The sequence below is a fragment of the Rutidosis leptorrhynchoides genome, chromosome 9, assembly GCF_046630445.1.
Source record: "Rutidosis leptorrhynchoides isolate AG116_Rl617_1_P2 chromosome 9, CSIRO_AGI_Rlap_v1, whole genome shotgun sequence".
Taxonomy (NCBI): Eukaryota; Viridiplantae; Streptophyta; class Magnoliopsida; order Asterales; family Asteraceae; genus Rutidosis; species Rutidosis leptorrhynchoides.
The window spans coordinates 49,749,692-49,767,500 of NC_092341.1; the positions used below are offsets into that span (position 1 = coordinate 49,749,692).

Below are 17,809 nucleotides of genomic sequence, written 5' to 3' on the forward strand. Positions count from 1 at the left end.
AAAGGCTTTAATCTCATTGTTTACATTTCAATCTTTTCAATTGCACTTTTGTTTAAGTTTAAATTTAAGTAGTAATCAATCTAAGTAGTTTTATAGTTAAGTTAGTTAATCACAAACAACAAACTCTGGAAATTGCTTGCTTGTTGACCATAACTTCCCGTGGAACGAATCCTGCTTACCCTAGCTAAGTTAGAGTAATTAGGCTATTTTTGATTGACCCTTCGACATCGATCAGATTTCGAATGTGAAGTTTCTGAAAAACACCCTGAACTGCGAACTAGTTCTCGAAATGCTGATGAAGCAGCAAAAACTGTAAACGACCCTAATAGTCAAAAGTTTGATGATAAAGAATAGTGTGTTGGTAAAGCTCAGAAAAAAAAAGAAGGTTTGGAACTGGAAAACAGATTGAGCAAAGTATGAAAGAGGCTGTGGATAAATCACAAAGACTGAACCTGCCTTCAAAGGATCCAAATGATTCAGTATCTGCTGAAATCGTTAGCAAACACCTTACTTCTTATTCTAAACCTTCACAGACAATATTCTTCATCATCATCTTATCTTAAATATTATAAGATATCTTCGTATCTCCCATTATACATATTCTCCATATTTCTGGAGATATTTTCACAACTATTCTTATCTGAAATCATCTATCTCTCCGTAATATCTGCAACGTAAAAGAAACTGTGTTAGTTTCTAAATTCTTAAAAAAAAAAATCGAATATGAATGTTTTTGAAGTAGTGTTGGGAACTGAAGCATGAGTTAGTATAATATAATGACACTTGATCAACGTGATTATATTACAGTAATTCATGCTAAGTTTCTAATGGAATGTGATGATTCACAGAACATATCGTCATCATATACCATTTACACGACTCTTACATTCTATCTAATCTCTAAACATATCAAGAAAATATTTTTGTTGATGATTCGGTCTTTTCCGGGATATTCTAATAATTTAACAAATCAAGATTGTGCCATTACGATTCCCTTCTTAGAATATTAACTATATTCATTTCAAAATTCATACTTACGAATTCTGGACCATTACTCGCTTTGCTAGAGATCGAGAGGAGAATATAAAGGCAAAGAGATTCGAAATATAAGGAAAGATATAAAACCCAACAACCACCCAGAAATTATAAACCGTATATATCGATGCATATAGCGATATAAAGACACAGGAGAACTAGAAACACTATAAACCCAAGAGTATAGTAAAAGAAAATAGAATCTTCCGGTGGTAGATGAAAGAGAAGAATGACAGATATGAAGGTTAGGAGTATATCAAGGATTAGAATGGGATGGAGCATATTGATGAATGCTTCAAAGTATGAATTAAAGAAGAAAGTATGGAAGATGGGAGATGTGAGAATAAGGAAACGAAGAGGGTGGATTTATAAGGAAATGTCCGACAAAACAATCGAAAAAGATTATTGCATTTAATCCAAGAAGATCCTAATTTCCTTAATCGCCGAAGAACCAAATGTTATTACAAAGATTTTCTTTAAATTCCTTGAATTCCAGAAAACCATCTTGACTACGACACCGGTTAAGTCAAACATATATTTATTTATTTTCACTCTTAAGTGATAGCTTCATTCGTGCTCTTCACAAGAACGAATATTTTATCCATATTACTCAATAAGGATAAAATTCTATTTACCAACTCATATTCGTCATGAAAACAATTTTTATGGTTAACCATGACAACCTCGATCAAATTTCGGGACGAAATTTCTTTAACGGGTAGGTACTGTGATGACCCGGGAATTTTCGATCAAATTTAAACTTTAATCTTTATATGTTTCCGACACGATAAGCAAAATCTGTAATGCTGAGTCTCAAAAGTTTTGAAATCTATATTCATGTAATCAATTACCCTTTGACCATGCCTGACGATTCACGAACAATTATGTGTAAACAAATATATATACATATACATATGTGTGATTTTTAAATTGAGAAATATTAATAAAACATTGAACGGATTAGTTGATATGAATATAAGCTATGAGATCTATTTTATGAACTTAGAAATGCTATTAAGGTATTGAATGAATAATACTTTACATGAACGTATTTGTTCGATGTAAGTTTATCGATGAAATTAAAAGATAATATCAAATGATTGAATTATCAGATACATTGAATTATGATTACGAGTCTCTGTTATGAGGTCCACTTTGAATTAGGAAACCCTTACTTTTTAACGGTATTCAGAAATTTAGTAAAATGACTCACATGTAAGAACAAAAGTGTTATTATTGAGGATTAGACAAAGGTTAGTGGAGAATTGAATTTCATAATACTTGATTAAATCTATTTTTCAAATGTGCTAAAACGCTTTACAATATAATAGAACTCGAATATTTAAGATATATGTGATTGAATAATGTGAGATGAAATATTGATTGTAGATAACTTACAACGTGTATTTAAAACGTGTTTACAAATATTGGAGATACATACATAGTTTCAAATTAGGTAACACTTGATTAAATTGATATTTAGATATGTCATCTAGGACATTTGATAAATGTTGGCGCATAAATAGATTATGCCAAATTAAGTTTTAAATTATAAACAATACGTGTTATATTATTTTCCAAACGAAATTTAAAACGAACTTTGAGATGTAATTAAATATTATATCATTACATAAATATTTTTCCATTACTCATGATATGTACAAGATTATATTTTAAAATGAATATATATATATATATATATATATATATATATATATATATATATATATATATATATATATATATATATATATATATATATATATATATATATATATATATATATTAATTTAGTCATAAAACGTCCTGATTTAAAATAATATATTTTGATAAATAACGAGTCACTAATTTATAGAAGTAAATGACCACAAGGCTCAATTTTATAAGTTACATTTTTTATAAGATAAATTATTGATGAGTAAGTCAAATTATTAATAAGAGTACACGTCGCGTAACGTAAAAGGCTAGTTTTCTAAACGTACGAAAGTGCGCTCAAAAAACCGAAAGTGGTACATGAGTCGAGTGACAACGTCCGTGTCATTTGAGTAAAACTTACATTTTTACCATAAACATAAATATAATATAATATATAACTAATTATATAAATTAAATATATTAAATATATAATATTAAAAAAAACGCTGGCCGCCCATGTTGTAAAATGAATTGGAGCTGTTGGGAGTGACCATGCAATCGCATGGTTGTAGCTCACAAACTCCATGCGATTGCATGGTGGTTAGGTGAGAGTGAAATTGCTTTAAAGTTCGATTTTTTTTCGCGAATTGTGAATCAGTTTTTCATTTCCTATCTCTCTGTCTATCTAAGTACTCCGTATATATATATTTATTTTATAAAATTATTATTATTATTAGTAATATTAATTTTATTATTATTAGTATAATTAGGAGTGATATTATTAGTGTATTACATAAAATACTACGACGAGGTTCTGCTCACATGTTTTCCAAAAATGGGTTTTTATGAGTGGGATAGAGCTAAGGAAATTATGGGTTATAGCTTTGGAGATTATGGGTAATGTTTGAGGGTTATGCTCGTGAGGTCAAACTAGTGTTTACCATCTCCGTTGCGTCTACGTACCTTTCCTGCAATATTGAATCTCAATATTGATACTTGAGTACTCGTAAATTAATTTTTACATATTAATAGTGTATCCCTGACTAGTGCTCGAGAAAATAGGATTATGCATGCTTGTACTTTTGATATTGCCCTTCGATAGATTATGTTGAATCCTGAATTAGTTACATATGCGGTTGAAATAATGTATAAGATATGCATGTCCTTGGAAAGCTAGCGAAAAATTAAGAACTTTTCCTTTAGATACCAAATGGTTTTGACGGATGGATTAGAAGATATCGTCAAATGAATTTTTGTATTATTATTAAAAATGATTATTATTATCGTCGTTATTATCGTTGTTCTAGTTTTTATTTAATTATTATTATTATTATTATTATTATTATTATTATTATTATTATTATTATTATTATTATTATTATTATCATTATCTATAAAAAGTTTTATCATTAAAAATTGCTATTTTTATTATTATTACTATCGTTATTTTCGTTAAAAGTTATAATTAGTATTGTTATTATTATTATCATTTAAAATAGATATTAGTATTATCATTATCATAACATTTATCATTTTTAGTATTATTATAATATTAGTAACACTTAATTATGATTATTACTATTATTATCATTAAAATGAACGCAATATAAAAGACGATTTAAAAGCTATTAACAAATTGACTAGGAAATAATGAGTATGAGTATCATGATGAAATTTAAAGATATTGATTTAGATAAAATTATCATTTTTATCACTATTATTATTAAAAGTATTATTATTAATATTAAAAATATCATCTTTACAAAAATTATTATTTTTAATAGGAATATCATTGTTATTATAAAATTTCATTATTAATAAGAATTATCATATTGTTATAATATTATTTTCGTAAATATAAATATTTTTATTATTTTTAATAAAATAATAATAATTATTAATACAAAATAATACAACTTTTACTTATTATTATTATCGATGTTATTTTATCAAATAAAAATGTAATACAAATAATATAATTACCTTAATAAAATCTATCATAACATTTTATGATATTCAATGAACTTTATAAATTTTATTATCTAAGATATATAAAAGTATATTTTTATATAAAGTTTTATTTATTAATAAATGAATTATACTATTTTACTCTAATAAATCTTTTAAAAATATTTAAAATATAAAACAACGATATTTAAACTATATAATAATCATGTATAAATTTTGGAAATCCTTTTTGAGTCAAATTGACTTTTGTTAACTTTTGCATATTAGTCTCGAGCATTAGGATTGTGGTACACTATGACTTAACCTAATTTATTAGACAAATATTGACCAACATATAAATATATATAATAAATTTAGGTTCGTGAATCCAAGGCCAACCTTACACTTGTTCACTGATGTTATATGTATTTTTACTACAAAATACAGTATGGTGAGTTTCATTTGCCTTTTTACCCTTTATATTTTTGGGCTGAGAATACATGCGCAAGTTTTATAAATGATTTACAAAATAGACACAAGTACGTGAAACTACATTCTATGGTTGAATTATCGAAATCGAATATGCCACTTTTTATTAAGTCTGGTAATCTAAGAATTAGGGAACAGACACCCTAATTGACGCGAATCCTAAAGATAGATCTATTGGGCCTAACAAACCCCATCCAAAGTACCGGATGCTTTAGTACTTCGAAATTTATATCATATCCGAAGGGTGTCCCGGAATGATAGGGGATATTCTTATATGCATATTGTTAATGTCGGTTACCAGGTGTTCAATCCATATGAATGATATTTTTGTCTCTATGCATGGGACGTTTATTTATGAGAATTGGAAATATGAAATTTTGTGGTCTATTACAATTATGAAATGTTTGTTTATGATAAACTAATGAACTAACCAACCTTTTGGTTGACACTTTAAAGCATGTTTATTCTCAGGTATGAAAAAAATCTTCCGCTGTGCTCTTGCTCATCTTAAAGATATTAATTGGAGTCATTCATGACATATTTCAAAAGACGTTGCATTCGAGTCGTTGAGTTCATCAAGATTATTATTAAGTCAATTATAGTAAGATATATTATGAAATGGTATGCATGTCGTCAACCTTAGATGTAATGAAAGATTGTCTTTTCAAAAACGAATGCAATGTTTGTAAAATGTATCATTTAGAGGTCAAGTACCTCGCGATGTAATTAACTGTTGTGAATCGTTTATAATCGATATGGACTTCGTCTGGATGGATTAGGACGGGTCTCTACATTTCGAGCGTATTTTGAGGTTTTAGCTCTTGGGGTTTAGATATTAGGGTTTAGATATTAGGGTTTATAGGGTTTAGATATTAGCGTTTAGAAATTTAGGGTTTAGGGTTTAGATTTAGGATTTAGATTGAGTTTTTAACACGAACGGTTTAGAGTTTAGGGTTTAGGGTTTAGGGTTCATAAACCCAAAACACCAAACCCTAAACCCTAAACCCTAAACCTAAACTCTAAATCGGGCTAAATTTTACTTCACAAAACATGGAGAAAAAAAAAAACGTTCATATTCTTCACGAACAATATTATCTTGAATGTTATTTTTGTCGATCGTTTCCCGCCTAAATAATAACATTCATCACGAAGTGTCTCTTCTAAATATTCATATTTTCGTGTGATCTTGATGCCGGAAAAAAAAAATTCCAAAAAAACGAAAAAAAAAATTTGCTTCCCCCGCTTCCCCCCGATTGGTTACTTCCCCATTGATCCTGCCCCTATATATATATATATATATATATATATATATATATATATATATATATATATATATATATATATATATATATATATATATTAATATTTTCGCCGTAAAAAAAAGAAAAAAAGATAAAATGACTAGTCGTGCCCTTTAATTTTTCTTACGTGCATCATCATCCTTGTAGCGTTCTGATGTTACGAATATTATGACTTCATCAAACATCCGTTGATTATTATTTTTGTTAAAAAAGATTTAGAGATGCGGCTAGTAATTTTGTCTTAATTCCATGCATATTTGTTAGATTTTTTATAATAATAATAATAATAAAATCTTAAGATATATATCTTGTTTTATTGTAAAATTAGTTCTATGTTAGAATTAATTATACATCATATTTTAATTCTTATACATATAGATAACAGCCATACTTTGTGTTGCTAAGTATTGGTTATTAGTTTGTATTATTGAATATGCATCGAAGTGGTTCAAGTTACTCCTACTAGTTATGTGTATATATGTTTAGGTTCATTTGAACTTATTCACGAAGGGTTGCATTCCACCATGCACGGGTTCAATTCCCGTCGTTCACCCATATTTCTTTTTCTGCTTTTGTGTTAAGCATATTTATTTCTTTTAATAAATTATTCGCTACAAAAGGATTTTTTTTTTTTAGTGAACGTGTCACAGCTTCCTCCTATTTTTTTTGTAAAGACGACAAAAGAAATTCTATTTTTTCTCCTATTTAGTACGGCGACGAAGAATCAAATTATCACTATATTTATTCCTTTTTCTAGTTCTTTTTCCAAGTGCATACGATATTTAAATAACGGATTTTTCGTCGAATGAATATTCATCTATTGTATTTTCATGCAAATAGGGAGCAAGAAAACTCTTTGAAAAGATGGTGGTTCAATTCGATGTTAGTTAAGAAGGAGTTCGAACACAGATGTAAGCTAAATAAATCAACAGGCAGGCTTGGTCCTATTGAAAATGCCAGTGAAAGTAAAGATTCGAATATAAATGATTTGAATAAAAATATTCAGAGTTGGGGTGGGAGATTTTACATCGTTGAATGGGCCTATTCGAGAACAATTGGATGATGACAAAATTATCAAAGACTGAGATTCCTTATTTCGATTCAATAACGTATGAATAGTTCTTTGATTTGGATTAAGGGATTCGTGAATCCTTGCCTTGGAATAGGAATAAATGGAAGAAAATGGATTGACATTAGCGTGATCTGATCCATTCTCAGAGATCAATCCTGAACCCGATAGATCGTTCCTTTTTTCGGTATACGAAATAGGTGACTTTGTTAAGTCGATTCTTAGAAAATCTCTAATCATATGGCTCACTTAGGGCCTGTTTACTTATGACTTAATGAGCTGTATTGAGGCAACTGATTATTCGGTCAAAAATACATGCTGTTTACTTTCAACTTTATCATTAATTTTTGCAGACCAAAAGCCTTTCTGGGACAGTCCAAAAACCTCACTACTATCCATATAGCTACCTTTATTCTCTAAACTACCGTTACTACCCTCACCATCTCTTTTATACACCATATTTCTTTCATCTTCTTTCATAAAACAATGGAGTAATACGCATCTTGTGAATAAATCGGCAAACCTTACCTCCAACAATGACTCCGGCGACCACCATCACAGTTCCGACAACCACCGCCACAGTTCTGGAGACCACCACAGATCTGACGACGACCACCGCTGCTGTCGGAAAATAACCGTCTGATATATGTGACTTTATGCTAAAATTAAACTAGTAATTACCATTTAAAATATCATACAAACCTATTTTCATCTTTAATTTATTCATCACAGGTCTGTGAAATTTATTTATTCGATTTATATTGCATATTATTTTGTCATCGTGTGACCTAGAACTATACTGAAGAATGTAACTGTTGACCAAAAGGAAGTTTAATAAAGAATTGAAGTACTGGTTTAATTTGATTTTTATTTTTATTTTTATTTTTATATGGAACGTGGATTTTATTTGTTACTTGGAAATGTATAGAACATAAATTTGTTTGTAAATTAAAAAGAAAATGATCTTTGAGCATAAGGGCAAAATAGTAATTTTTAATGATTCAGTCTTTTTATTCAGCACAAAAAGTAAACAACATTATATATTCACTGATTACTACATATAGTCATTCAATATTCATACTGCCATCTTTATCCATATGTGACTTAATGAAAAAAAGGGTAAACAGGCCCTTAGGGCTAGAAAGATAGGCTTCTTCATACAAAGCCAACCGGGAACCTTACTTCGACAGATCAAACTAGCTAGGATCGAGGATCCACGCCTTCCCTTCCGCTTACACCATTTCTTTGTGAATGAAGTCAGACGACACAGTTCTTATTACTATGACTTTCAAAAAGAGTCGCCATATCTCGGTAATGGGGTCTGTTGATTCGGAATCGTGGGATGAGATAACCGGAATTTCAATCTATACCAGGACCATAATATCATATTGGGAAGGAAGATTAGAATTAGAGATTGATAGAAAAGCAAGGATATGGGTTCGTGTGAGTAGGCAACAAAAACTATCTATTCTAGTTCTCTTATCAGCTATGGGGTTGAATATAAGAGAAATTTTAGAGAATGTTTGCTATCCGGAACTCTTTTTGTCTTTTCTGAATGATAAAAAAAATAGGGTCAAAAGAAAATGCTATTTTGGAGTTTTATCAACAATTTGCTTAAAAAAAAAGACTCATGTTTTTAGGCAAAAGTTTACAATCCTTTGAGGTATTTTATGAAAGGACCCGTTCATACCGATTATAAACGATTCACAATAGTTGATTTCATTGCGAGGTATTTGACCTCTATATGATACATTTTACAAACATTGCATTCGTTTTTAAAAGGCAAACTTTCTTTATATTGAAAGTTGACGGCATGCACTCCCATTCATAATATCCAACTATAAATGACTTAATACTAATCTTGATGAACTCAACGACTCGAATGCAACGTCTTTTGAAATAGGTCATGAATGACTCCAAATAATATCTTTAAAGTGAGCAAATGCACAGCGGAAGATTTTTTTCATACCTGAGAATAAACATGCTTTAAAGTGTCAACCAAAAGGTTGGTGAGTTCATAAGTTTATCGTAAACAATAATATTCATCATTTTAATAGACCACAAGATTTAAATACAGTACACCTATCTCGTGTACTAAACCATTTTTCATAATGCTTGGCAGAGTAGGTTCGTATCCTTTTCTCCCCAGTAGGTTGCCTCGCGATTTTTAATAACCGTACACATATCTCGTGCACAAAATATAATACACATAACCTGTGTATAAAAATCATTCTCTCGATACATAACATTCAAATTGATTTCATTGCTCAACATGGTAACCGACCTTAACATATAATGCGCATCAATAATATCCCCAAAACAGAACATCTCTTCTGTATAATATATAAACTTCGAAGTACTAAACACCATGCCCACTAGCTCTTCCGTCTAGTGAACATTCTGGGTGGGGGTGTTAAACCCGGTAGCTACCTTTAGGATTCGCGTGAATTAGGGCCATATCCATTTTCTAATTCTTAGGTTACCAAGCAATAATAATCAGGGGAAAATATTTACAACAATTAGTGGCAATTATAACGTCCAACTAATTCAATAATAATTCACAGAACTTCTGTCTGCATAATAATTCATTCGAGGAATATTTTGCTTGTGTCTATCTCGTCAAACATTTATAAAAACATCTCAGTCCAAAAATATAGATTTCAAAGGTATTTAATAAAGCAGTTGTAAAAACAGCGCATGTATTCTCAGTCCCAAAAATGTAAAGAGTAAAAGGGAGCAAATGAACTCACAATACTGTATTTTGTAGTAAAAATACATATGACGACATTGAACAAATGCAGGGTTGGCCTTGGATTCACGAACCTTGATCATTTGTATATATATTAATACACATATTTGCAATTGAACAATTATATATATGTGAATTTATTAGTTATATCATATTTATATTAGTAATATGTATATGTTTCCTATATTCATTTTGTATATAAAAATATTAATTTTGTTATGTTATATGTATTAAATATATATATATATATATATATATATATATATATATATATATATATATATATATATATATATATATATATATATATCATTTGTTTGCTAATGAAAATAGTAATTATAATAATATTAAAACAATATTAAATATGATAATAGTTATAATACTTTAGATTTCTAAGAAAAGTAATAATGTTAATAATTCTATTAGTGATAATAATAATGATATTAATGATAATAACTCTAAAAATATTAATTTTACTGTTAATGATAGTTATGATAATGATTTTTAGTAATTACATAATAATAATACTCATGATAATATAACTAATAATACTTATAATCATGTTAGTGGTAACAATAATAATAATAATCTTAATATCAATATTAATGATGATAATAATATTTATAGTTATGTTAATAATACTCATTTTAATGATAATAATATGTAATTGCATTATTATAGTATTACTAATAATTAACTTAACCATAATAACCATATTGATAATGATAATCATTTTAATAATAATAATTGTAATACTAATACTAACACTTATAATAATAATAATGATAATAATGATGATAATAATAATAATAATAATAATAATAATAATAATAATAATAATAATAATAATAATAATAATAATAATAATAATAATAATAATAATAATAAGAGTGTATACCCTCTAAGAAGCTTTTCTAAAAAGAATGCCCCAGACGAGGCTCGAACCCGTGACCACTCGCTAACCCGAAAACACCATCACCACTCGACTGTGCTTGTTTATCTGAAATCTTTCTATTCTGAATTAAATTAAATCCATTTTCTATATCATCTTCTTCTTCTTCTTTAGATCAAACAAACCGTGAACCAAATCATCCTAGCAACTATATTATATGTTCGATTTACATTTGTATTTGAAACAAAAATGTTTTGAAGGTGAAATAAATTGATTAACAGAAAGGAAAAAAAAAACAGACATCAGGTCTGTAAAATAACACGAAGAACTCAAATGGTGATTTTTAATTTAAGGCTGTTTTGACTTATGATTATAACATGAAACACGTTTAAAATCCTTCCAATAAACTTCTTAAATCATCAATTTAATTTCATTTGTAACAGATAACTCAAATTCAATCGAAGAACAACTGTTTGACTTTTGAGATTTTTACTTTGACTTCAAAATTAAGAATCAATATCAAAATTTGAGACTTGAAATTTACAAAGTGTTTCAATATATAATTCCTAATAACTCTGTATTTTTAGATTTTAAATTCTTATTCGAATTTGAGCTGTTCCTATTCATAGTCAAGAACACTATGAACTCAAACATCAAAATCAAATTTTAGAACGTTTTAGCTTATGATTTCTAAATGAAATAGGTTTAAAATTGTTCCAGGAAACTTTCTGGACTTTCAATTTAATCTAAAACATAGAAACAAACTCTAATTTCTTGATGATCAAAACGTTTGAATTTTTAAATATAAAGTTTGACTTCAAAATTCGTACTCAATAAAAGGAATTGAAAGTTCAATCCTTACAGGAAGATCGTTTAATGGATTTCTAACACTTTTACATTTATAGATTTTGAAATTCGATTCATAAACGGGTTTTGGCGAAAAAGTTGAAAAACAGAGGAGAATGGTTTAAGTTTAATCGATTTCTGTTTGATTTTTAGGTACACTGATTATTAGTAGTTATATAAACAATTATGATGGAGTTAACGAATAATTGATGCAGTAAAAGTTTTTGTTATCTAGCAATAATGGTCGACAGGTTATTCGAAACAAGAGGAAGAAACCAAAAAAAATATAATCAGATGAGATAGCGTACGAATCTGTTTCTATATATATTATTTATTCCAGTAGATAATTTAAATAGATCAGATATTGATGCTACGAATCTGTATTATTTATTATGATTTATATATAATTAATATTAATAATAAATACAAATATATTAATAACAATAATACTTTCAATAATAATAATAAAAATAACAATAATAATATTAACAGCAAGTATAATGTTAATTATTAACAATATTGTTAATTGTTAATAATGATATTAATGATAATAATAATAAATTGTATTATAATAATAACAATAATTATAATAGTTTACTGATTTTAGTAATACTGATTATACTATCAATATTAATAATAATATTAGTATTGATAATAATAATTAATAATAATAATAAAGATATTAACAATGATAACAATAATATTAATAATAATAATAATATTATAACAAATTAAATGTATTAATTTCATATCTACATTTTATATATAGTAGTATTATTAATACCAATATAATATTAATAATGAAAGTAATAATAATAATATAGTGGTCAATGCCCGTGCGTTGCACGGGGCATGTTTGAGGGTGGACATGTCAGTTGGCATTAACGGGAGCATCAAACAATGGTTAATAGGTACAAAGTGTCGGGGGTCGATAGAGCTGATGAAATTTTTGGTTTCATTGGGTTTCTACATGAAAGTTGTACATACGAAACAACGACAGCTAAAATTTGTATTCCAACAATTACAAACGACTTTTATGATAAGGTAAACTTATGAGGCATAACAATTACAAACGACTTTTATGATAAGATAAACTTATGAGGCATGGAAGAGACATGATTCAAGAGAGTCTAACAGTTTCATTCAATAGGTAGCTATTTATAAACATTGGGGGAATTGCAGTTATTTGTATGCAGCATGGTCTACACGACAAAGCAGATCAGCTGCATTCAATTGTTTAGAACGGAAAAGTTAGGGCTGTATAGACTGACTGGCCGTGGGAAATAGGCTAATTAAGTGACAGCACACCCGATCTATCACGGATATGCAGCTGAAACAAAATTTGTGATTTGGACGAAGACGGATCGGAGACCTGCACTAATAAATAGTCAAATGTATGTTTCCCAAAGGTGTGTTAAAAGGCTATAGAGTGACCATAAGCAGTCAGTGTATTTAACAGTTCAAGTACAACAAACAGGGTGGACAACACATTGAACGAATCATAAAGCATGAACGGAATATAAACACAGAAATTTAGCCATAAATAAAATTTAAATCAGCATAAAGAATAAGAAGAATTGTAGCTGGTACATATCACCTGATTACCTGCCTACTATATAAGAGTCACAGGGCTATTGACTTCAGTCAGTGTACCGGTATATACGAAACGTAACCTTGAGGATCAGCTATGGCATAAACATGTTACTGCACTATTAAAAAAACACCAATATTTATACAACTGGCATATGACCAATTGTAAACTTGTAATTGTTAGTTTTTCCTAACAGAGGTAGTATGGGGGAGCATGTATAGGAAATGGATACCATCAATTTAGGGAAAGATCATATACTCATTCTATAGCGACTTTAAAGGGGCTAATATTTAGAAAACAGTGTGGCCAACCATTTATTGTCCGGTGTGAGGGGATTAGGGGCTAAATATATACAAAATGAAGGAATACAGATTCGTTAGCCTAAAATGGGGCGGCTCTATAATCGGGACATAAGAGTACTCAAAGAAAAGAATTATTAAATATACATGGTTGAGTAATTGGATACAAATAGTCAAGGAGTTAAATAAAGGCAATGGTATCACACAAAGTTGTACGGACTAAAAAGCTAACCTGTGAATTAGTAGGTAAATTTGTTGATAATGCCAGCCCTTGCAGATGTCCGTACACCATGTGGCCCGGATAACATTGCCACCTGATAAATAGTATGTACGTTAGGGTAGGTGGGGAAAATGCCATTGGAATAAGTAGGTAATAGTAGCAGTAAATATAAATGGCAAAAGGCAGCCAGGGAATGAGGTCAGAGATGTCATCATTCTACATGGATTCTTTATATATATGTTTGTCTACTCATATGCATATATAAACATATACAAACACACAACATATTCATTCTAATGTAAATATGAACAAATTCTTTATATATATGTAACCCTACCTCCATGAATATAGAAACATATACAAACAGAAACCCACAAATATAGATATAGGCAGAGAAGTTAAAACTATCTTTAAACATATTCATCCTAATATAAATATGACCAAATTGTTGTTAATAAACACAAAGACTAATACTAACAGAGAAGACATATATCTATATAAATGTTTGTAGGAACACAAATACATAAATATATATACACAAATAAATCTTTAAAACCACATCTGAAACTTACAGTGATTTATCCATCTTATATATATATATATATATATATATATATATATATATATATATATATATATATATATATATATATATATTGAATTCTAAACAACATAAATGGATAGAATGAGGCATGTATATGAAGAACATGTACAGAAATAAACTTTACATCTGGAAACATGGTGAGTTTTTTGAAAAGAACAACTATTACATATATTACATATATAACTATCAAACCTGCTCATTAGAACCAATGAAGTCGGTGCTAAGGTATTTCCCATATTTAGTGTGTGTATCCCACGTTCGGCATATCATCATTCTGACCTTCGCATCCTTACCAACCTGCAGTTCATGAAGGTAAGAATAAGTTCTTTCGTTAGGTTGGACTGTGGGGTTTTGAGTAGGAAGTGCCATTGCAATATTTGTTTTGGTAGTAATGCATAATAACATGGGTGGGAGTACCAATTTATAGCCTTCTACCATACATTTCCACTGGCAGCCTGAGGGAATATCAAAGGGGTGACTAATCGACTTTCCCATATTAATTATAATAAGTTTTATAGCAGGCTATAATGTATATTATCTGTATTTATTGAGAAATAATTATTTCAATTAATAAAGAAATTCATGAAATAAATGTCTTACCTCAGACAATGGCCACTGGAATTGGAGTCAAGATCGCCGGTTAGGGATAAATTGGGGAATTGGCCGGCGAATTACCTATAATTGGAGAGACCTAGGGGGAAGACGATGCACCCCAACCCTTCTGGTGTGGATGAATGGAAGTTTCCTTCGATCTACCCTCCTTAATTAGACATGCAGACGAATTTGGGAGGTTTTGGTTTTGCTATCGGTTATACAGGGTGGAGGGGGAGGGATCCCTTTGTATTTTAGGCCTGTACAGATATATCCAATAAAATAATAATAATAAGTTTTATAGTAAATTATGTATTAAATTAAAATAGTAACTTTACATTACATTTTGTATTAAATTAAAATAGTAACTTTACATGTAATAATATTGACCTTAGGGTTAAAAGGGTGAATGCATAGAGAAATTAAGAGTAAAAAATTAGAGGTAAAGACCTCATTTATGGAGATGGGAGTCAAGATTTATATGTATATAGATTAGTATAACAATTATATTTTTAACTTGTAATCACATTTACTATATTAATATTAAAATTTATTAATTATGTTTATTTAATAATTATCTCATTTATTATATGATAACATTTATTGAATATTTAATATTTATACCTTACAATATTATAATAATTATTTATAGAAATCATATATATATAGATTTATTTTAATATCATATATATATATATATATATATATATATATATATATATATATATATATATATATATATATATATATATATATTCATATATATTCATATAATAGTAACTTAATTATTCTATTTATTATTTTACATTTTTAATTCCAATTGATTAAATGTACTTTATTAATTTAAAATATTATATGTACACTTATATATATATATATATATATATATATATATATATATATATATATATATATATATATATATATATATATATATATATATATATATATATATTATTTGCACACACTTGTTCGTGAATCGTCGGGAATGGTCAAAGGTCAAATGCATCAATGTAAACAGTTCCAAAATTTTTAAGACTCAATATTACAGACTTTGCTTATCGTGTCGAGTTCATATTAAGATTAAGTTTAAATTTGATCGGAAATTTCCGGGTCGTCACATTTTATTACATGTAAATAAAGCAATGTTGTAAAAAACCCGATTACTCGCCGATTAATCCCCGATTAATCATTTTTAAGAGCAATCCGTTCCGATTTTTTAAAATCCGTTTAATTAATCGGTCAACGTCAATTGATCGCTCAAAATCGAATTTGGTATTCAAAGTCGGTCAAAGTCAAAATTGGTCAACATTTTAAACATGATTTTAAACCAGAACTTTGTGATTTTTGAACAAAATGAACAATTTTAGACAATTATGTTAAAATTTATGTTTATCTTTATGGTTTTGTTCTATATTTACACATATAATTTTTGAAAGTAAATATTTAAATGTATAAAGTACAATCCGTTTAATCCCCGAATTACCGATTATTCCTTTCAAAGTCCCGACCGATTAATCCCCGAATAGCGAATTTTGAAACCTTGAAATAAAGTATAGAATAGAAGATAGAAGTATAGATAGAATGACGAAAATAAAGGTCTTTTAGGTTCTTTATTTTTTTTTATTAAGTTTGATTTCTATCACACAGCAGATTCTAAAGATATAACTGTGAGATATAAACAACAAGAATTAAGAGTTCCAAACCAAAAATAGGTGCCCTGGGCACCCCCATTTAGAAAGAAGGGTCAAAGTTTTTGGACCTGTAGCTTTACCCGTCCCCCCTTCGTCGGGCGGTGCTTTTGTGGGGGGTGCGCCACCAGAAATCGGGCTTGAAGCTCTCACCTTACCAACGAGCCGACAGCTGATGGCTGTTGGTCATGACTACTACAAAAAAGCTCCAATGAAGATGAATATTTCACATGGAGGAGTGTGCATCTTTATGTTGGGTGTTCTTCTGTCGTGCGATCCGGCGGCTTATGTGCGACCTGTGGCCCACGCCTCCTATTTGTTCAAGGCGGGCGGCGTGAACTCTAATTCGATCCTGGTATTCAATCCCGTCGCTGAGATGCTTAGTTGACTCCTTAACCTTGATAGGAAGATGGCTTATTCAATAATTCGTGCATAAGGGTAAGGAACTTTGGATGAACTAATGCGAATGGCAATGAGATGCTTAAATGAAATTCTTTTAGTTCTAATAAATCAGGAGGAATTTAATGACAGGACATGAATTCAAGTCCTGGATTTTAGAATTGAGAGAGATATTGAGAGAGATCAAGAATTCTCACTATTTTTTAGATTCCTGGACCCAATTCAATTCAGTGGGATCTTTCATTCACATTTTTTCAATGATTACGTGAATTGCTTAAACAATCCCAATCCACCCCTCTTGGGTAGAAGAACCGGGGAGAACAGGCCAATCGGCAGGGGGATTCTGAAATTGCGGAGGCTTGGTTCAACCAAGCCGCTGAGTATTGGAAACAGGCTATAACACTTACTCCTGGGAATTATATTGAAGCACATAATTGGTTGAAAATAACTA

The 17,809-nt window shown here is 29.1% G+C and overlaps 1 protein-coding gene across 1 annotated transcript; it reads left to right on the top strand.

Moving 5' to 3' along the window:
- Window positions 1-14,245: 14,245 nt before the first annotated feature.
- Window positions 14,246-17,347, top strand: LOC139868034 (cytochrome c biogenesis CcmF C-terminal-like mitochondrial protein). Its single transcript, XM_071856371.1, has 2 exons — window positions 14,246-14,271; window positions 16,984-17,347. Exons 1-2 carry the CDS (start codon window positions 14,246-14,248, stop codon window positions 17,345-17,347), a joined length of 390 nt encoding a protein of 129 aa, XP_071712472.1.
- Window positions 17,348-17,809: the final 462 nt, after the last annotated feature.

Coding starts and splice junctions, on each gene's coding strand:
- LOC139868034 (XM_071856371.1), top strand. CDS start 14,246: ATGGCAAAAGGCAGCCAGGGAATGAG. Junction 14,272..16,983: donor AAAGGCAGCCAGGGAATGAG/GTCAGAGATGTC, acceptor AACCAAAAATAG/GTGCCCTGGGCACCCCCATT.